A 20163-nucleotide genomic window follows, 5' to 3' on the forward strand; every position below is an offset into this window, starting at 1 on the left:
ATTCTAAATGCCTGTGACTGGGCCCGATTCTCCACAAACAGACAAAGTGATTTACGGTATGCAGACCAAAGATGTTACTTGGATGAGGGGAGAACATCCCTCGTCATTTGGTAATGTTAAAAGTACAGCGACTTCTTGTCCTGGCTTCCCAGCCTGTCTAAACAAAAGACAGAGAACAAGAGAGAACATGAGCACAAGCAACAGAGAGAACAGTGGTGGTCAAGGGAGCTGAATGAAGAGAAGGAGCCGTGGAAGTGAGAACAAAGCAGTGAATTGGGGAAATAAAACGTTCTTTTCTGATTGTTTCACAATGGTTCTAAAGCACTAATAAACACGCATCATGTAGGAATGAACGACATTTAAATGCAGCCTTCCATGTAACCTGGTTTTATGAACAGTACTTAAAGTTGACTTTCTTTCACCATTGTCATATTGCAGTCATTAATCTTACATAGCCACAAACAGATAATTTGCCTCATCACTATGCATCCTTAAAGCAGCTGTGTTCAAAAAAAGAAAACTAATATTAAAAACAAGTTGTCTTTCTTTCACTCCCTTCCAAAAGAAATGCATTTGCTAGCCAGATCAAGATCTTTATGACATGAGACACTGGTGCTCAAAGGAAAAACTGTCTTAATCCCAGGAAACATTTAACATTTGTGTCTACAGTGGCTGCCAAGATGAGCAAAAACAATTCAAGTGCCTTGTCGTAACATTAAGCCTTTATGATGAATACATTGAGCAAATTTTGAATTTCAATCAGCAGTCAGCAATTAATCCTTAGCATTATGCATGACAGTGTTTGACACCAATGTTTTTCTTGCTCGCAAAGCTTTACACCACTGTTTATCTAGTGGGTTATGTTAGTACAGGCTTGAGTGTTGTAAACATTTGCTCACAGGTGTAAAAAATACATCTTGGTAAAAATATGATGAGTTTGTATAGCCGAAATCCCCCTTGTCATCTGGGAAATCCACAGTAGTTGTATTTGTAGTGATGACACCTGTTTTAAAACACGTTTGCACCTGTCAGTGTGAGAGCAGAGGGTGTTGTTTGGATTGCCTTGTTGCTTTATGCTCATGTGTTTAAGTGTGTTTTGTGGTAACCTCTCACCACAGAATTCAAGCACGTCTGCACCTATTGTACATCTGCTTGGTTTTAGTGATTGAAGATGGTGGTGAAGTGAATATGGACTGAAAAAAGTTATTGGAAAGTACAAATGTAATGATCTCACCTCACACGTCTGATTTAGTTTTATTTTATTTATTAAATGAACAAGAACATTAGGAACATAACATCAGCACAACACAGAACATGCATTTAATGAATCTGAAAAGCAAAAGTTGGATTGGTACATCATTTACAGTTCATAGTAGCTCATACTGCCTAAAACTTGTCTCGAACAGCAGTGCCCTCTGGTGGTGGTGTCATGGAAATGGTCTGAAAACACTAAACTGGTGGGTAAAGGCAATTCAGAGTGTGTATACAAACAAACTGTTTTCTTTTAAAATCAATCTAAAAATGTTTAGGAGGGGAGTTTCTTCTATTGGGTGCCCTCTGAAACATCTTATACCCGTGTGTAATGATGCTTGAAATCCCGTGTGTGATGATGCTTTCAACTTATAGCAATGTGAAATTATTCTTTAAAAGACTAATATTAAAAAAATAAAAAATACATTACATATTTGCACATTTTTATACACCAAAATTGCACATACTGAAAAGGAATGTACTAGAAACAAGAGTTTAAAAATATCATGTATGACCATTAAGTTTTGTGTGTGGTGTTGAGCTTTGATCACTTTACTCGTACCATGCGGTAGGATTTTGCGTTTCAGTTTGGTGCTACTGCCTTCAGTCAATCGACACTGCTTTTAAAACAGTGAACACTTTAAAAGGGGAGAAATGGCACTGGAAAAACAATTGAAGACAATCCGATACATGTATTGTTAAAAGCAAATCAAAAAAATGAAGTAAATCCCAAAAATGTGATCAAAGAGTGAAAGATCCCTACATACAATGCTGTAAAATGAGTCAAGTGACATTTTGGTCATTTATATGGGTAGAATTTAGAGTATGTCAAAGGTTTGGAAACACTTTATCGTTCAGCTTTGACTGGTACTGTATGGTAACGTACAGCTTTGAAAATGAATTCATAGTTAACCAGTGAAACAACAGGGACCATCCAGAAGAGAGCGCCATTGACTACTGCTTGTCTCTGTAAACTTACTTTATGTCAGCAGTGATATGATGTGGCGCCTTGTCATTTGGCTGATAAAATTGGCTAGTGTGTCTGAAAACGAGTGCTACCTCAGCAGAGATAATATGCTAATATTTCACTACAGGTATTCTGTCCTCTACCTGGGCTGAACATTCGTTGTTGAGAGTCTTAAGAGTTTTAAGTACTTAATGTGATTTGGTTCTGAGGGGGAAATCCTTTCTTTATCAGTATCAGAGGAGTTGAAGTGTTTGGTTTTAATGGATGACAGAGGATGTTCATACTTTCTGACGCTAAATGTTTGTTAATTTTGAGTTCCTTCATCTGTTTGTTACGATTTTGGAATACCCAGTACACATGAAACACACAGTAACATGTTGTTTTTTTAACTGCATTTTGGACCAGGATCACAAATCAATAGAAAGTAGTTCGTAGTGATCACCTTTATCCTATGATGAAACATTTCTATCCTGATGAGATTGGTCTCTTCCAGGATGACAGTGTACTCATCCATAGGGCACAAGGGGTCACTGAATGGTTTGATGAGTATGAAAATGAAGTGAATCATATGTTATGGCCTTCATGATCACCAGATTTTGACTGCATTGAATACCTATGGGAGATTTTTGGACGCCGCCATCATCCAAGCACTAAATGAGGGAATATATTTTGGAAGAATGGTGTTCATCCCTCCATTTGAGTTCAGAGCCAAGGAGCACTGAAGCTCTTCTGGTAGTAGGTGGTTGCCCAACACCTTACTAAGACACTTCATATTGGTTTGTCCTTTAATTGCTCACCCTTCTATCTTGGTGGGAAACCCCATAAGTGGTTTTAAATGTTTACAAGTCAGTAATATAGAAACTTTTGCTGTCTTGAACAGTATCTCAGTATCAGGTGGAAGGATTCATATTGCTACCTACAGCTGAAAATGGAGAACAACTGAAAAATTGAGTGTCTCTATCTGCTAGAAAAAAGGAAAGAAAAAAGAAGGTATATTGTTTGAGAGATAAACCAAGCAGACCAAAACCATAGTTTTAATATATTTAATATTTTTAAAATCGTTACAATTCTTTAAATGAGAGTATTGATGTACTAACACATGTCATACATAGTATAAATGTTATTAAATAATTTATGTTCTTGAGAACTACAGATAAATTAACTTTCACAATCTGTGAAAAACAACTTTTAAAAAAACGCCAAGTCCACCGGGTGGAAGCAAAGCAGCTTTTTTTGAGAATATCATCTTCTTAGCTTGAGTGGGTCAACCACTACTGTCTATATAAATATTAAATAAGTTAAATATTGAGAAGGGTACAACATGTAGACTCGGCCATATTTAGCATCCCGTCTGCGTAGTGTCATCTTTACATTCAATCCTCAGGTCTCTGTCAGTCCATGGACAGTCTGGTTATGCCCTAAAGACATCAAAAAAAATATATTTCATAAATATATATTCACATCATCAAAGAACAGCTGCTGTGCACACATTCAGCCACCTTTTCCTAATGCTACAAGTTCTTGTAAATGTTAAATTTTTTGGTGAAATCTACAAAAATCTTTCAAAAAGTACACCTACCTTTTGAATAAAAGACTCCAGTCTGTTGAAGAATTCGTTTGCATTTTCCTTTGGGTGTGATTTGCAGGCTGTGCAGTTATCCTAAAGGGAAAAACAGGATAAATTAGGTTACTTAGCCTCTACTATGAACGCAGCGTATGCCATGCTTCAAATATCCGCAGGGTATAAATAATGGAAGTAAAAGTGCAGGAAAATATTGACAGAATTTTCTCTTACCGCTGCATCTCCTGATTCACAAAAGTTCATACCGGTCTTCTAAAATGGATGAAAGAAATTTGTTTTTAGAATTGTACTGTACTGCAAACTTCAGATACACTTTTAATATATTATTCAATACATCATTCCTATTATCCTCACACACTCATTTACTTACAGTAATATGGCTGCTGAGGCTCCTGGACAGTTTGTTCAGTTGTTTGGTTTGGCTGAATTGCCCCAGGTTTTCCTGATAGCATTGCAAGGCTGACAGGCTGCAGCAGTCCTGTTAGAAAAAGAAGACAATATTTGTGAATAAAAACATCAATACCACACCGATACATTTTAGCCTTTCAAAAGTGAGCCTGACTAGTCACAGACTAGTTGTTTTATACTTTTCTATACAGATGTAGCATAGTGAGTGCAAAACTGCAATTTATGTAGTCTGGATTGTCCATGTAAAATAATAAATTGTCCAAAATTTAACAAATAATATACGTATTTAATAGAAATATTTAATTCCATATACTGTATGTATACATAATTATTTATGTAAAATTCTTCCCTCACTGCCTTCAAAACATTTCCAAGAAAGCTGTTATTCTTGGTATCATGTGATGACTTCATAATCACAGTTTGACTTTCCAATCAGATGCATACAAAAGACTTACATAAAACTGAAACTTAACTAAAGAAAGTTTCCGCTATTTTAAAGATAAGTTTCTGTTCCCAAGAGTGCTTTGGATGTTTTTTTTTTCCTCCAGAAATCTGAATGAAAGTTTTAATGATATGACACATTTTTTCCAAGTGAAACAGTTTTCTTTCTGTTTACTCGTACTGCAAAGAGTGACACTCACAAACCAAAACTAACTGTGGTCAAATTGTTTCTAGCAGCAGTATGTGTAGTAGTAGTAGAATTGATATGTTATGTTATTCTGTCAGGATGAAAACTAAACAAGAGAAACAATAATACTTATCGACTTAAATGTCCTTTTTCCCCCCCCAATTATTTCTCAAAATATGCACTTTATAGCATAAATTCTGGTGCAATTATTGCTCTCCGTTTTCATTTTGAATATTAAGCTTTGGTGTGAGGCTACTGTTGGTAGCCTCACACCCACTCAGGAGTCCTCATCATTCCTGGTTTCAGATAAGCTGTAATTTGCCAATTATTAAATGAGATTGAGTCAAATGTTTTCTAGCATGCCAGTGAACTTTTTGAGTTTGTGAGGTAGCGTGAGGAAGTGCCGTGGTTTTGTCTGCTATCTGCTTGATTACTCATCACATTTCACTTGACGATGCAACGGAAGCTATGAGAAAACAAAAAACTACACTGAACAAACTCTCGAGTTGACTCACTCTTGACTGTGAGCCTGACAAGAAAGAGGACTCATCTGGATTTACAAGTAATACAGTTGATCTTAATTGGAATGAATTTAAAGCGAAATGCACATAATCACATTTTTATGTTTGTTTTGGCAACTAAACTAGAACATTGCATAACATTGAAAATTGTAAGAATTTGTTTTTTTTACCAGGTAAACTTAAGAATTATGCTAAAATTGTGTGTCCTGCAAGGCACTTTAGCTAAATATCATGAAGTTATATGAAATTACATTAAAACAGCAGTTTTTGTACTTGTAGTTTGAGTGGATGTGATGCACTGCAGGCTTTTCTTGGGTTAAGGAAGTTGCTGTCATAACAATGTTCAACACATTACATTTGTACTGTAATCAATCATTTGATATGTATATATATATATATATATATTGCTTTTTGATTTCATATTTGCCGTTTCAGAGACAGAAACGATGTATGCACATATTCTGATTGTTCTCTATCAATTATGTACATATGAAGGATTTTTGTACAGTAGGTCAGACTGTTGCCACACCTCTGCTTTATACAGACAAGCCGAGAACAATTTGGAATGCAAACTTCTTTTCAATTTTTAATTTATTCAAATTTACCAGCTGAAAAATGATTTAAATGTATTTAAAACATTTGGTGTAAATTAATCTTTGAAGTTTCAACTCACAGCTGCTTACGTGTGCTATTGTCCAACGCATTTTGTGATTTCACACATAATTTGTTGTACTCCTACAGTAGCTGGCACATGATAATTAGTTACTACAGTAAGTGTGAGAGTAACAATGACTAAGCAACCACGAGTGTTAATGCGGCAGTGACCATGCTGCCGACATTATATTGAATAAAAAGTAGTTTAGAGTTAGGTTTGCTTACCTCAATACTCTGTGGTGGAGTATGGAGCGTCACCTCACTGTGCTGCAAGACAGAAACCAAGAGCATTGTATTTAGTTGTGAAAATTAAACAGTCATGAGCAAAAATGTGCAAAGTAAAATGTACAGTAGATGAACATACCTGCAAGTTCCCTCTCACTTCATCCAACAGCTTCTTAATTTCCTTCAGTTTTTTACTCTGAATTGTTTTGTCTGCCCGAATTGTCGATGCATTGGTCAAAGAACTGCAGCAAACTGCAAGAAGGCACAGAACAATCAGCTTCATATTCATAGTCTCAGGAGCAGGTACCAGTTTACCAAAAGATGCTTTTCGAAAGATTTACTGGAAATGCAGACAGCTGTGTTGCTTACCTTTTTATACTATCCCGGAGGACACAGGAAAACCACTTGTTCAGAGTTGGAAAGCCTAAGAAACTGGTGTGTGTGAGTAATGAAATTTTCTTTTCCACTGGCAGCCACCACTACGTGTATCGAGAGCGTCGTCAGGTTGCGCGCGCGTGCGTGCGTGCGTGCGTGGGGCCTAAGATGCAACTGTGTGAACGTAAAGATGTTTGAGTGCACACGACAGGAAACTACAGGAAGACGACACTTCCCATTTTCATTCTGAATCAGTGGAGCCGCTGCGATACCGTGTCATAGGTAGTCTTCGTAGGTGTGTATTGACAACTTAAATATTCATTGCATCATGGTCACCCACACAAAAAGAAAGGTTGTCACAATAACAGGAAACTATTTTTAAATATTAATGGAAAAACTAGAAGTAATTAAATATGTTATATGTTTTTTTTTTCAGTGTAAGAGGAAGTCCACAACTGGACCGCAAATAATTTGAAGCCAATTTGAAGAATATTATATAATATCTGCTGAAATTCCTTGTGGTGGCAGCTTCCCTTCTTTCATTTCTCTGTTAGTCATCAACCTAGAAGGTCTTACTTTCTGTCCATTTTAAAAGTCAAATTAGTCATGCAAGTCTGTTCGAGACACACTAGAGCAGTGGACCATGAACACTTTGTCGTCTCCACTGTTGTTACTGTTTAAGTCATTTAACATCGATCCTGCAATAAAAGAATAGACTGATAATAGCAATGCTTTAATGCTCCAATTCAAACGTTCTCTTACAGAAAATTAAAAAATCAAACAGTCATCAAAAATGCATTAATGGTACATTTAAAAGATTCCCACAGAAGTAGTTTCACATTAAGTCCTTTCTGTCCACAAAGACACGTGTAGAGAGTGACATTTAATTCATGAATGATTCAGGCTACATGAGTCATTAAAGACATTTGGGGGGGGAACAGACATTTTCTGCATTGACTGTACATTTTTTATGAATATTTTATTATTTTATTGGGTTTAAAATGTAATCCTCTACAACATGACTGCAGAGAATCAGAGAAGAGGGTTAATGGTGTGGACGGTGGGAAAAGTACAGATATATACATTAATCCTTATTCAACTTTCAGCGTCCTCCTTTCTGAAACCATAAATTAAATTACATGAATGCAGATCCAAAATGAGGAAGAAATGCATTTGACTTTTCAGGATCACAATAGAAGAAATGCTCACTTTACTGTTCTATTAGTATTTTAATAAGGAAATTGCTATTGTATTATAAATAAATTCACAAATTAAAAAAATTGCACACACATTGTAGATGTCTTATGTCTTATTATTGCTTAAACATGATTGATTTATTTGTTAAATATTTTACATTCAGCAGTTAATTTATGGCCCTCCCTGCAGGCAGTGACAGTTGAACACTTTGAGTTATGGCTGGCACTGCGTTGCAGCTGCAGCTGTGTGCATACATGTATTGCACTGTGAATGCCCACCCCAAACTGAGAAAAGGTAAGGGTTTGAAAAATGAGAATATATTAAATCAGCAGTAGTTGCATACTTTTACACATGCATGATTTTTGTTATAGATAAAGAAAGGCTTTGAAGTGAGGTTACAGAGAATAGTAAAATGGAATTTGTAATGGAAATATCACTGAATATTTCTCCAGTGATGGCCATCATACTCTAACATGCCTTGGAAATTTAACAGGTATCACGTTAGTCAGTGTGTCCATGTACTTCACACATTTATCAGTCTTTCTGCCCCGTCAGTGTTCACACACACGTTCCCTCAACAAAGTCTTTACACTGTATTTTGCTGCAACCAAAAGGGAAGGAAGTGAGAGTGAGACTGAGAGAGAAAACCCCTCTCGTCTGTTCTTTGTGTTTGTCGGCGTAAGGGAAAGGGTGGGTGGGGGCTCCGACTGGTCTGAGAGGTGCATCACCATAGGGCTCCCACTCTCATCAGGAGTCCCTTCTGTGATATGATTACACAAGGGAAAAAATGTCCTGAGGTACACAAATTTAACAATTCAGAAGAATTTTCCTCCACTGGCTTACATTTAGGAACTTATCCTAACCCACCTGTGGTCTCTGTGTGTGTGTGTGTGTGTGTGTGTGAATAAAGGGTATTAATACATTTAATTTGATTCACGTAGGCTGAGAAATGTAACCATCTTAACCACAGAAAGATGACGTGGAGGAAATATTCATTAATATTAATATGTTTTTAAAAATAAATATTGAAATCAAAGGTATAAACATTTATCTTTTATTCATCTTCAGCTCCCAAATTCTGCTTATTTTCAGTCAAACATATAATGTTACAATGTTGGATGTTAAAAGTGTCAAATATTGAGGTAACAATTTTTTTTCTACTTTCAGCCCCAGTCAGTGTTGGCTCGTGACTGATTTCTCTATATGGTCCTCTGCTCATGCACATTATGGTGTTTTTCCATTGTTTGGCTGACCCATGACTCCATTACACAGCTACACAGCACTGCAAGGTAAAATAGTTAGTTAGTGACCTGTTGGAGGTGTGCTGGTTGTCTGCAGCTCTTCATCAAATATCATCAAACATCATCATCACTGTTACTGTTTCTACTACTACTATCAATCCTTTTCCTTTCATTATCCTTTCATTATTTCTGACTGATCCACTGAACAAAGAACTCCAAATATCTCCACGTCTTCATATTTTGATGTTAGCGCTGCTAACAAATTTGCTAATTTAATAAGTAACACATTTCCCTTCCTGTAAATTCTTTACAATAAAGGTCTTCTGTTATAAGTAATTTAAAAGCTTGTAATTTGAAGCAGTAAAGCAGTGAGCCGTTACTTAACACGACTAGTACAACAGCTTCCAGAAAACTGGCCTGTCAGAACAGAGTGGGCTCACTGGGAAGAAGGCCTTAAAGAGGGTGTACTCACACTAGGCGATCCGTACTGAGCCCGTTTGACCCCTGAAGTCCGGTTCGTTTGACTAGTGTGATCGCTCTGTACTGTGACAGGGCCCATCTCCTCAAACGTGCCCGGCGTACCCCATCCGGGCAACAGGTGTGCCGGGGCACAGTTCAGCTGGACTTGGGCAATGTTTGTGATGCGACTGTCCCATTAAATTGTTGCGTTGCATAGTTGATGAGGCTCGATAACTCATGTATGAGAGGTGTGTGTCACCGCAAATAACTTACACCTGGATCATTAAATGCAGTGTGAGCACAGGCCAGGGGGGAGTGGAGGGGGGACAATCGTGCTCGGGTATGATACAAGGCAACTGGGCCTAGTGTGAGTACGCTCTTAGAGACAGAGGCTGAACTGAAGGGCTGCATAAAGAGACAGTATTAGATAAATGAGGAGTCCAAAATAAAAACATATAGCTGGGAATGGGCATAATGGGTCCCCTTTTAATAATGACTTAACTAATGTTAAACTTATTATTAAGAACAACTTATGGATTTAGTACTGAGAGGGTGACCTTCAGGATGTTGCTCTATTTAACTCTTTTTGTAGGAAGTCCCCATTTATTAACAGTTTGATCTGATATCTTTTGGAATAAATAAAAAAAAAGTCCTGAACATCTGCACTAAAATAAAATTATTATCAACATAGTAACATTTACAACTCGGAGGGGCCTTGCTCATTTATTGAAGAGTGAGCTAAGAAGACAAAACGCGTGTCAGGACGAGAATTTTCACGGCTCTCAATTAATGAACCGTTGCTGATATGTCTATTAAACATTAATACATAACATTAGGTACAAGTTACAAGCACTTTTAGAAAGTGAAACCCGTTCTTCTCATGCAATCGTGACGATCATAAGACCTCTTTCATTAGCTGTTTTACTCAGACAAATACGGCGGTTATTCTCTTTTTCACACGTGCAGAAATTTCACACAGGTGGAGAACTGTGATCGTCACGTACGCCTCATCTGCATTAGGGGGGCTGAAGCTTTTTTCCATGAAATTTCTTGAAATGTTGCAGCATTGCATGTTTTTGGCGATGACTAAAGCTCTTCGTCAGGGCTGAAGACATGTCATACAGTGAGAGTTGCTGTTTGTGGTCAGCCAGGGTGTTAAACGCAGTGCAAAAGTGTGACTTGTAGTCAGATGTGCTTCAGATGAGAGAATGCTGACAGATGGAGGTCAACTGCTCACAGGGTAAAGGGCCTTGTTGTATAACAGTTTTAACACATTAAACAGTGAACAGGCCTGAACAATATGAGCAATCATACTAACCTTTTTAAAAAGTGTGATTTTTCCTTTTATTATGATGATGATACCCTTTCACCTACAAATCTTGACACAAATGAAGTGAAGTTAGGAAAATGTCAAGTTCAGTTTGTTTGAAGTTGTGTGCATAATGTTCCTATAGCTTAAGCTGTGCCACATCTACAGTTTGATGTGGCTCACTTTTGGGTGGAGACCTTTTGTTGAACACTGAATTCTACTTACTGGGTTGATTTTCTGTGTTTTTAGAACAAACTGTGTTTTCCTGTGTGTTTCCTCGTGTGAACTACTATATACATTTGTATTTCTATAGGTGTGCAACGGTTCTGTTGAAGAATATTTGTATTCTCAGGAGGAAAAAAATGTGTGTAGTAGTAAGCATTGATAAAAAAAACCTTAATTATGTGTTAGATATGTGAGATGCAGAATTGCAGATTTTACAGACTTTTCTCCATCATGCTTAAAATAAATTAAAAAAAAAAACAGACTAAACCATTTAAATAAAGTCAGTATTGGCCTGATTTGTAAGACTTCTACAACACAATTTCTTCTATGTTCTTACAAATATCCTCCTATTTTTATATTCAAAACACCTACACAAGATCAGACCAATAAAAGAGTTATGTTTGATGCCTCTCCACCAGTCAGTTTAAACAGTAAGGCTGTTTGTTTACAATGATGTGATATTTAACACTGTACTTTATTTCACTATCACGTAGCTTCTACTACTATGCCTGATGTCTCAGCCGCAGTTGTTGCTCATCAATATCATCATCATCATTTTGTTTATGTTTTGTTTTGACTTGATGTTGTCTCTCGGTCACACTGTAAATGATGTCATATTTGTTTTGTTTTGTTTTGCATTGTATATTCACCATGCCTCTGTCTGTATTGTCCAAGACTAATAAAAAGCATTTCTATAAACATGTTGTGGACTGTTGCCGTGATATTTGTCAAAACTAAATGTGTGTGGGTGACTGAAAAGAAATATTAGTCATCTTTCTCTTGTTCTCACACTTTTAGTTTAATTACATTGACACACAAATGCTTTGTTATTTTATTACAAATTATTAAATTATCAGGCTGATTTATTTACTCTGTTCCAATGATGTAGTTTACTTCCTACTCCCACTTGCAGTAGTATGATTTCCTACACTGCGGTCTCCCCTTAGTAAAGAGTTTGCATTTCAGGGGTGCGGGACGAGTGGGTGCGAGGTTGAAAGTATGCATGCATCGCATAAACACATTAGCATATTGCAATGAATGGTTGCTTTTTCTTTTCTTTTTTTTTAAACTACATGCTTAAAATACTTAAAAGTGAAATCTTCTGCATCTTTGTTGCCATTCAGAGAGAGAGACGGAACAAGGACAAAAATGAAGGTGATTTTCAGTGATTGAGAAAAGCGAGGGTGCCTTATATTACCGTAAGTGTACAGGAAGAGTAGAAAGACGCCGTGGGTGGGGGATCTTCTCCTTTGGTCGTCTTCATCAGTGCCGCAACAGGAATGACACAGCTTGTTTATACAATATTTTTTCACAGTCATCATTAGTGAATTCAATCAGATGGCAGGTTAGGTTAAAAATTAAAAAAGTCAAATTCAGCTGTACTTTAAATGCCGAAAAGGAAATGATTTACCAATATCTTACTTAAATTAATTCAACTGATAAACACAAAAGGGAGAGTTAAAAGAAACGTCTCACAGGGAATTTCTTTTGTCTGTTGCAATACACTTAATAGTTCAACGTACTATACTGTCAGCCAGTTTCCAAACTGTTCGTAGGAGGTTATTTTGTGCAAAACTAGTACAAAAACAAAATAATGAGCGGCGGGGGATATTTTTATTCCAACAGACATGACTGTCGATCGGAAAAATAACGTTTCTGCTTTGACAGAGTGTTTCCAAATGGGAGAGGATCATTTATAATTCAGTGTGACCAGAACACACAAAAAAGTGTTGAATTGATGAATGTTTTTATTCAATGACAAATCACAGTTGAAAAGGTTTAATTAGTTTAAAGTAAATGTGAGATCCCACCCACAGTTCCTTTTCTCTTATCTGACCTTTTGTTGCATTGGTTCATTATGTCTCATGCTGTTAAAGATAAGTCATGCAAATTCTGGTTTTTGTTCACTTTTGAGCCTACGGGTTAGATTTTGCCCATTGGAGAGTCACATGAAATCTGATTTCAGTCACAAGTATTCTTAATAAAGGACGTAGTTTGCATTTATTGCTGTAGTTCAGAGTGAATTCTTAAAGTGTTAAGACCCCTTACTTTCTTCACATCTTACATCGCAACCTTTGCTAAAATCGGGTCTCTCCAGATATGGTCGATTGGGTTCAAGACAGACTTCTGGCTCGGCCGCTCGAGGACCTTCAGAGTTGTCCCTAAACCATCCCTGTGTCCTTTTGGCCAAGTGGGGGCTTAGGGTCATTGTCCTGTTGGAAGGTGAACATTAAGCTTAGTCTGAGATCCTGAGTGCTCTGGACCAGGTCTTCTATAAAGACATAACTGTACTTTATGCCATTCAGCTTTCCCTCAACCCTGACCTGCTGAAAAACATCCCCACAACCTAATACTGTGCCACCCTGTGCGTCACCCTCACATATAGTATTGGGAAGGTGATGAGCTGTGCCTATTTCCTCCTGACATGAAGCTTAGAATTGAGGCCAAACACTTCAATGTTGGTTTCATCAGACCAGAGAATCTTGTTTCACACAGTCTGAGAGTCCTTTAGGTGCTTTTTTGCCAACTTCAAGCAGACTTTCCTGTGTCTTTCACAGAGGAGAGGCGTCCCAGTTGTTCTAAACATCTTCCATTTCATAATTATGGAGGCCACTGTGCTTTTAGGAACTTTCAATGCAGCAGAATATTTTTTGTAGCCTTCCCCCAGATGTGTGCCTGAACATAATCATGTCTGAGCTCTATAGGCAGTTCTTTTGACTTTATGACTCATAGCTTTGCTCTGTTTGGCGTTAAAAGCCATGAGACCTTTATACAGACAGGTTTGTGCCTTTCCAAATCATGTCCAATTGGATTTACCAAAGACGATCAAGGGAAATGGGATGAACCTCAGTTAAATTATAAGTGTCATAGTAAAGGGTCTGAATACTTATGTCAATTTGATATTTCAGTTTTCAGAAAAATGAGTTCAAACAAGTTTAGCATAAAGCTGCAACATAACAAAAATGTTTAAAAAAAAAGTGGTGAAGTGAAGTGGTCTGAATACTTCCTGAATGCACTGTATATTCTCTACTGTTCATACCAGAAACACCTACAGTATAAAACAGACCAAATGATAAATCCCCTACACAGAATGATCAGTTAATCCTCTACAGTACAGTGAAGATGTTGTATCTATCTTCAGCTAGAGCGAAAATGTGTCATTTGCATTGACTCCATTTTCAGTACTGTAAAACCGTCCTGTAGTTTCATTAGAAGGCTGAGGCAGAGACGAACCGAAATGAAGGGGTAAAAGCTCTATCTACACATTCCTGGTGTGAACTTGCCCTTTAAAAAGCTCTTTCAACCTGAATACCTTAAGCATGAACATATCAGTACTGTAAAATAAGCACTCATAATAATATAATAACCCTATATGTGAAAGCATAGCTGGGTGAAAACACACAATAAAATACAAAAGGTGATTAAAATACTTGTATTATATGTTTTTATGTCTCATCTTCTTACATTTCACATCTTATGAGGCTTCTAGCGCCATTACCTGAGAGCAGTTATTTACTTCAGGTACCAAGGTGACGCAATACCCTGTCGACAAAGCCTTTTTGTTTCCTTCTTAGTGAGGCATACCTGATCTACGCAAATGTCTTGAGGTGGAAACAGATCTCCCACCATCAACATGTGAGGCATGTGAAAGGGTCAGGAGTGCTGCCACCCAACTTCATGAAAATATGTATGAATAAAAGGCGTGAGCATAAGATTAGAAAAAATGAATCTCCGTCAGCAACACCTACACTCACACAACAACACCTTCAAAGACATTACGGCTTTTAACACACAACACCAAGGCTACTAAAGTTCATGAGTTTAACAGAGACATTGAATGATAAACACATTGCTAATTATCTTTAAAAGCCAATTATATGACATGTATGAAAACTACACTCAACACTTCAAAGAGGAATCTCTGTCGGTTGGCTCCCTCATCATACCTGTCCAGTAATTCAGTAACTAAATTATTATTCATCAATAGGACTTAAGTTAAAAAAAGCAAACATACCACTTCAGCTGTCTCTCTGCTTCTTCGAGGCACAATGACGGGTAATAGTTTGTTTCTTCAACTTATCTTACTCAAAGAGGGGCTTCTTAGAAAAAGGTTTCCTGCATTGTAGTGACACATTCTTGACCTTTAAGAGTTAATGGTATAAATCATCTTTTACCAGCAACAGCAAGACATGCAGTACTTAGTTGTTTTGGAAATTGATCATTTTATGGGAAAATAAAAACAGTAGTGGAGCAGTGGGAGTATTAAACAGGCCGAGTGATGTGAACGCCGTTTAACCACAACAGAAGGGGAATAACACTCAGCTGAGGGGCTGTGAAAGTATTAAACGCCATGAAGCGCTTTATGAAAACATCCCAATTGGAAAGTTTTGTTCGAACATTCACTTTTTTCTAACAACGCCCACTATTACGAAAAAAAACTACTTTCTCCTTTTTTGTTTTTAAGCTATAATTCCATTTAAGACCTTTTTTTAATTTAAATTAAACATTTATGGTTTTGAAATTCGGGTGAATTCTGTAGTGACGTTTTAGACTCCACATGTTTGATGGTGACAGTTTGTATGCTGCACAGCTGTTGAAACACACTAAAATATCTTCAGCTATAACATCAAATAGAAATCCCCTAACTTGAAAGAACATTGTTTTAAGTCTGTAAGAATGAATTTGTTATTGGCCATCATGGACTTGACATTCAAAGGAAGATATTCTTCCATAATATAAGATGCCAATTTGTATTTCATTGTTCACTCAAAGTGAGCTTCAGTACCGCTATTCAGCTCTCACCTGTTGAGTGGTGCTCTTTGAACTCCACGGAGGTGGATGGATTTGAGTCATAGGGGGGTAACATAAAATAAACCTTTGACGAACTAGCCTTCTGATTTGGCTCATCTGTATCAATTCAAGGTTTCAGCTTAACATCTGAGTAAAATTATAGGAATATGAACTATAATTGGGTGAGTTAATTGGGCAAAAATTGAGGATTACTGTGTCTTAAATGAGAATACATGCATTCAATATAGTGTAATTGTAGGTCATTGAATGTAGGTATTTTTGGAGTTATACATACATGCAAAACATATTTAAAAATACCCTATCTTACCCTTAAATACCACTGAGATATGATCTGTGACAGTTATGATTTTGGAAATCTACGCTCTCATTTCTGTTTTTATACTGACAACATTTATATGGGGAATATTTTATTTAAAAATGGATCTCATCTTGGGACAAAAGTTTTCATATTTTCCACCTGACGTTCCTTCGCTGTCTAGCACAGGTTATCACAACTTTCACAATCAGTGGCAGGCATCCTCAAAATAATAGACAGCCGTCTAACGGCTCGGAAAAAGACGTCACTACAATATCCTGTTTATTTTAACAAGGTATGGTGTTTGGGCCAAAACCAGACTTCCGCTGTATATTACAATCAATCAGGAGGAGCATCTTTCCTATAAGATGAAAAATGTAGGTAAATTAGCATTATGCTGTATCGTCTACAGACACTGACTTGGTTTAGTAACTCAAAGCATGAAGTGAGAGTGACTTTTACTGAGTTACTCATCTCAAATTCATGTTTGTCATTTCTGTCTACAGTAACATGATTCTGGTTAGTCGAGATCGGCTTAGTCATATGGCTTTCACTGTCTGCTCGCCAACATCTGACCATTATTGGCATGCGTCACTGTGCAAGATGCACTGCAGAGTACTGTGTACTGATATTAACTTCACAAAGGTTTTCAAAACAAGCCCTGTATTTCCAGTTACCACCCATGGTTTCAATCGACACATCATAGAACATTTCGTATATGCACATGAGGCCCATGGAAATATTAAACTATTGAAATTCAATGCTGCATGCTCACTCACAGTAACTCTCAGAAACTGTAAGGTAAAGGTAAAAGTAACATCAGACAAATCAGCTATGAAATATATTTATTTACCTTGCATTGTAGAAAAGGCTGTGCAAAGATACAGAATGTTAAAATATATATTTACAAACCAAACAAATCTGGCTATCTTTCCTACTGTATAAACTGTTCTTGAAAAAATCAACAGTGAATAAAAAAAGAAAGGAACAAAGAACAAAGGTCTTGGGAACAAGACTGTAACAATTGAGTTCAGTAAAGATTGGTCTTCCTCATTATCCGCAAGAACTCATTCTCGTTGACCTCTCCGTCTCCATCTCGGTCCGCCTCGTCGATCATTTCCTAAAAGAAGAAAGAGAATCTGCTTCACCGTGTTCAAACATTTACCAGTGAATATCTTGTTTCGGGAACCTGAATCCAACAAAGGTGACAGACTGTGACAGAAAACTGACACTTGAAATTACAATGTGTCATACGAGCATCTCAGTGTTAAAGTTCCACAGTAATGACCAAAAACTTAATTGTTTTTTTCACATATAAGAACAACACAACACTGAGGGAAAGCTGGGACATGAGAAAGAGTAATGGCGAGAAACGGCTCTGTGGGTATTGTCTGTAGTAGTTCTCACACTAAAATTGTTTTTAATATGATACCATTATTACTAACTTTTTGTGGTGCCTGGCTCTAACATTGTGAACTAATGCTCTAAGGCATTCTGGTACAACTACAATGGTTTGTGAAAGGTTGCATAGTGTCACAGAATGGCAATTTATTATTCTGGTGAATTTTCTGTGGCTCGTAACTGTGTCTGCAAAAAACACTTAATAATTAGTAATTATGTGCTTCTTGTTATAAACATACTGCACCATATCCAGTGAAAAAGGTCAATTTAACTTGAAAACTTTCTCAGTTACTTTGTCCACACATTATATGATGGGGCACTCCTCTGTGATGTACAATATTTGAAACTCACATATCACTATCTCTGCCCTCTGATCATATCTAAACAGTATTATAATGTCAGCTCACTGGTCATTTTATAATTAACTGCACTGCATATTTAAACTGAATGATCCCAAATGCAATGAAAGGAACCGTTATGCACTTGCATTACTACTTGTATACTTCATACTTTATGTATTCATGTACATTATGTATTTTAAGAGTTATTGTATGTTGTTTTATGGATTCTATGGTATTTGTCATTTCTCTCTACTGTATGTCTGTTATTGGTGTGCCAAAGACAATTTTCCACCATCATGGACCTTAACGTTTTATTCTATTCTATTCTAAACAAATAAAAACACAAAGCTCCTTAAAAATGGAATTCGCTACACAAATAGACCTTAACTTATTCATAACTTTATCCATCACATCTGTTATATTTCAGATTAATCATTTTAGTACTGTCTGTATATATACTGTCACCATATGTACAGTACATGGTGTAAATTATTCATGTATCAATGTACACTGAATTCTGTTCAACATATCCATTCTGTTTAATGTCCACCTTTATGTTATAGTTATATATCTAATCTCTATTCTATTGTGATTTGTTCTAGTTTTTAGTTATTTATTCTAGTTGTGTTAATAACTGAGTTAGTCTATTTAGTAACTATATATTTTTTGTATTTGAGTGTATTTATTAACTATATAATTCAGCCTTTAATTGTATGTTTCTTTTACCTACCTTGTTCTTGTATTGTGATTTATGTTAAGTGGCTGCTGTAACACTGTGATTTCCCTTTTGGTATTAATAAAATACTCTGTCTGTCTATAACTAAGTAATCTGGTATATCTGGAAAATGGATACACAAAAATACATGTCAGTACAATCTAAAATACCTGTAATTCTTCATCTGTAAGGTTTTCACCCAGCTCCTTGGCAACTCTCTTAAGATTTTTGAATGAGATTTTGCCCGTGCCATCATCATCAAACAGCCGGAAAGCCTTCATTATTTCTTCTTTGGAGTCCTTCTCACTCTATAAACAACAATGAAAAGACATGACAAGCACATTGTGATTGACACATTACAGCTTCAGCTTCAGTTTACACTCGTTTTTTCAGCCTGTATAGAAACCTTCATGCTAAGTTACTCTATTGTATTGTTTTCTATAGTTTTGTGAGGAATAATTGTCTTTTTTGCCTCATTGTCTGTGTAATTCTTTACAAATCAAAACAAATACATTTATTCTGCAACTAAAACCTGACCCTTCTTGTATGATTGTTGAAAATGGATTGTGATTTGCTTGATAGTATTTGTCCATGTTCAAAAACTATATCAAACACTGGATTTCACTGTAAATGGTTTATAGAAAGTGTGTTTCTGGGATTCTAATAAGCCAAAAAACACCCCAAAAATATGATTTTGAAAACTTGTTTGATGTGTTTTTTCCAGGGCTAGAAAGAAACAAACTTCACCTTATAATAGGTTCCAGGTTCTCTGTATTACACTATATTAAACTCACCATCTTCTGTGTCATCATACAGAGAAAATCACTGAAGTCAATTGTCCCTGAGCCCTCTTTATCAATGTCTGCAATCATTTTCTTGATTTCTTCTTTCTTTGGTTCAAACCCGAGAGCTCGCATAGCAACCTGTGGCAGCAACACAAACACACACATCTGAGTGGAGCTGTTTACATGCTTATCTGGATCATTATTTCACAAAAAAACTAAGCAGACACCAAACCTTAAGCTCCTTCACGTCTATTACGCCAGTGCCATCTGCATCAAATAGATCAAAAGCCTCCTTAATTTCTTGCTTTTGCTCCTCAGTCAGCTCCACTTTGGGACCAGCTTTTTTCCTTTGGCTGGCAGAGGGAGCTGATTTACGGTAACCCGACGCCTGGGAAACGCAAACAAAACGTGGGTAGCAACTTTACACAAGATGCATAAGTTAAAACATGCAGCACACCAACACACAGAAGATGTTTTGAGGTTTTAGTGAACTAATTAGCCACTACCATGCTAGCTGATGTTAGCTTTCCATGCTGCTAAACGTGAGCAAAAACACAAACACGAGCTAAAGTAAACAAAACAAACCTTTAACTTTAACTAAAGTGTAGCGTATATATTTAATAGTAGCAATTTCCTATGAATGTATACCATTTAGATGAATAAGTCAGCGAGGAAAGAGAGCTTCACTTCAATTTCAGTCGATGACCGAATGTCAACAAAAGTGGTGTATATTTTTTCCTCTTACGTGTACGGGAGATAGCCAATAGAAACC

At 36.7% G+C, this 20163-nt stretch overlaps 1 protein-coding gene across 1 annotated transcript; it reads right to left on the reverse strand.

The window, feature by feature from the left end:
• Positions 1-16983: 16983 nt before the first annotated feature.
• On the reverse strand, positions 16984-20126 carry cetn4 (centrin 4). Its single transcript, XM_053323349.1, has 5 exons — positions 20040-20126; positions 19624-19779; positions 19401-19529; positions 18777-18914; positions 16984-17269 (listed from the first exon to the last, which is right to left on the reverse strand). The coding sequence occupies exons 1-5, from the start codon at positions 20040-20042 to the stop codon at positions 17180-17182; spliced, it is 516 nt and encodes a 171-aa protein (XP_053179324.1). The 5' UTR covers positions 20043-20126; the 3' UTR covers positions 16984-17179.
• Between the last annotated feature and the right edge of the window lie 37 nt (positions 20127-20163).

This window comes from Scomber japonicus, chromosome 8 (assembly GCF_027409825.1).
Source record: "Scomber japonicus isolate fScoJap1 chromosome 8, fScoJap1.pri, whole genome shotgun sequence".
Classification (NCBI taxonomy): domain Eukaryota; kingdom Metazoa; phylum Chordata; class Actinopteri; order Scombriformes; family Scombridae; genus Scomber; species Scomber japonicus.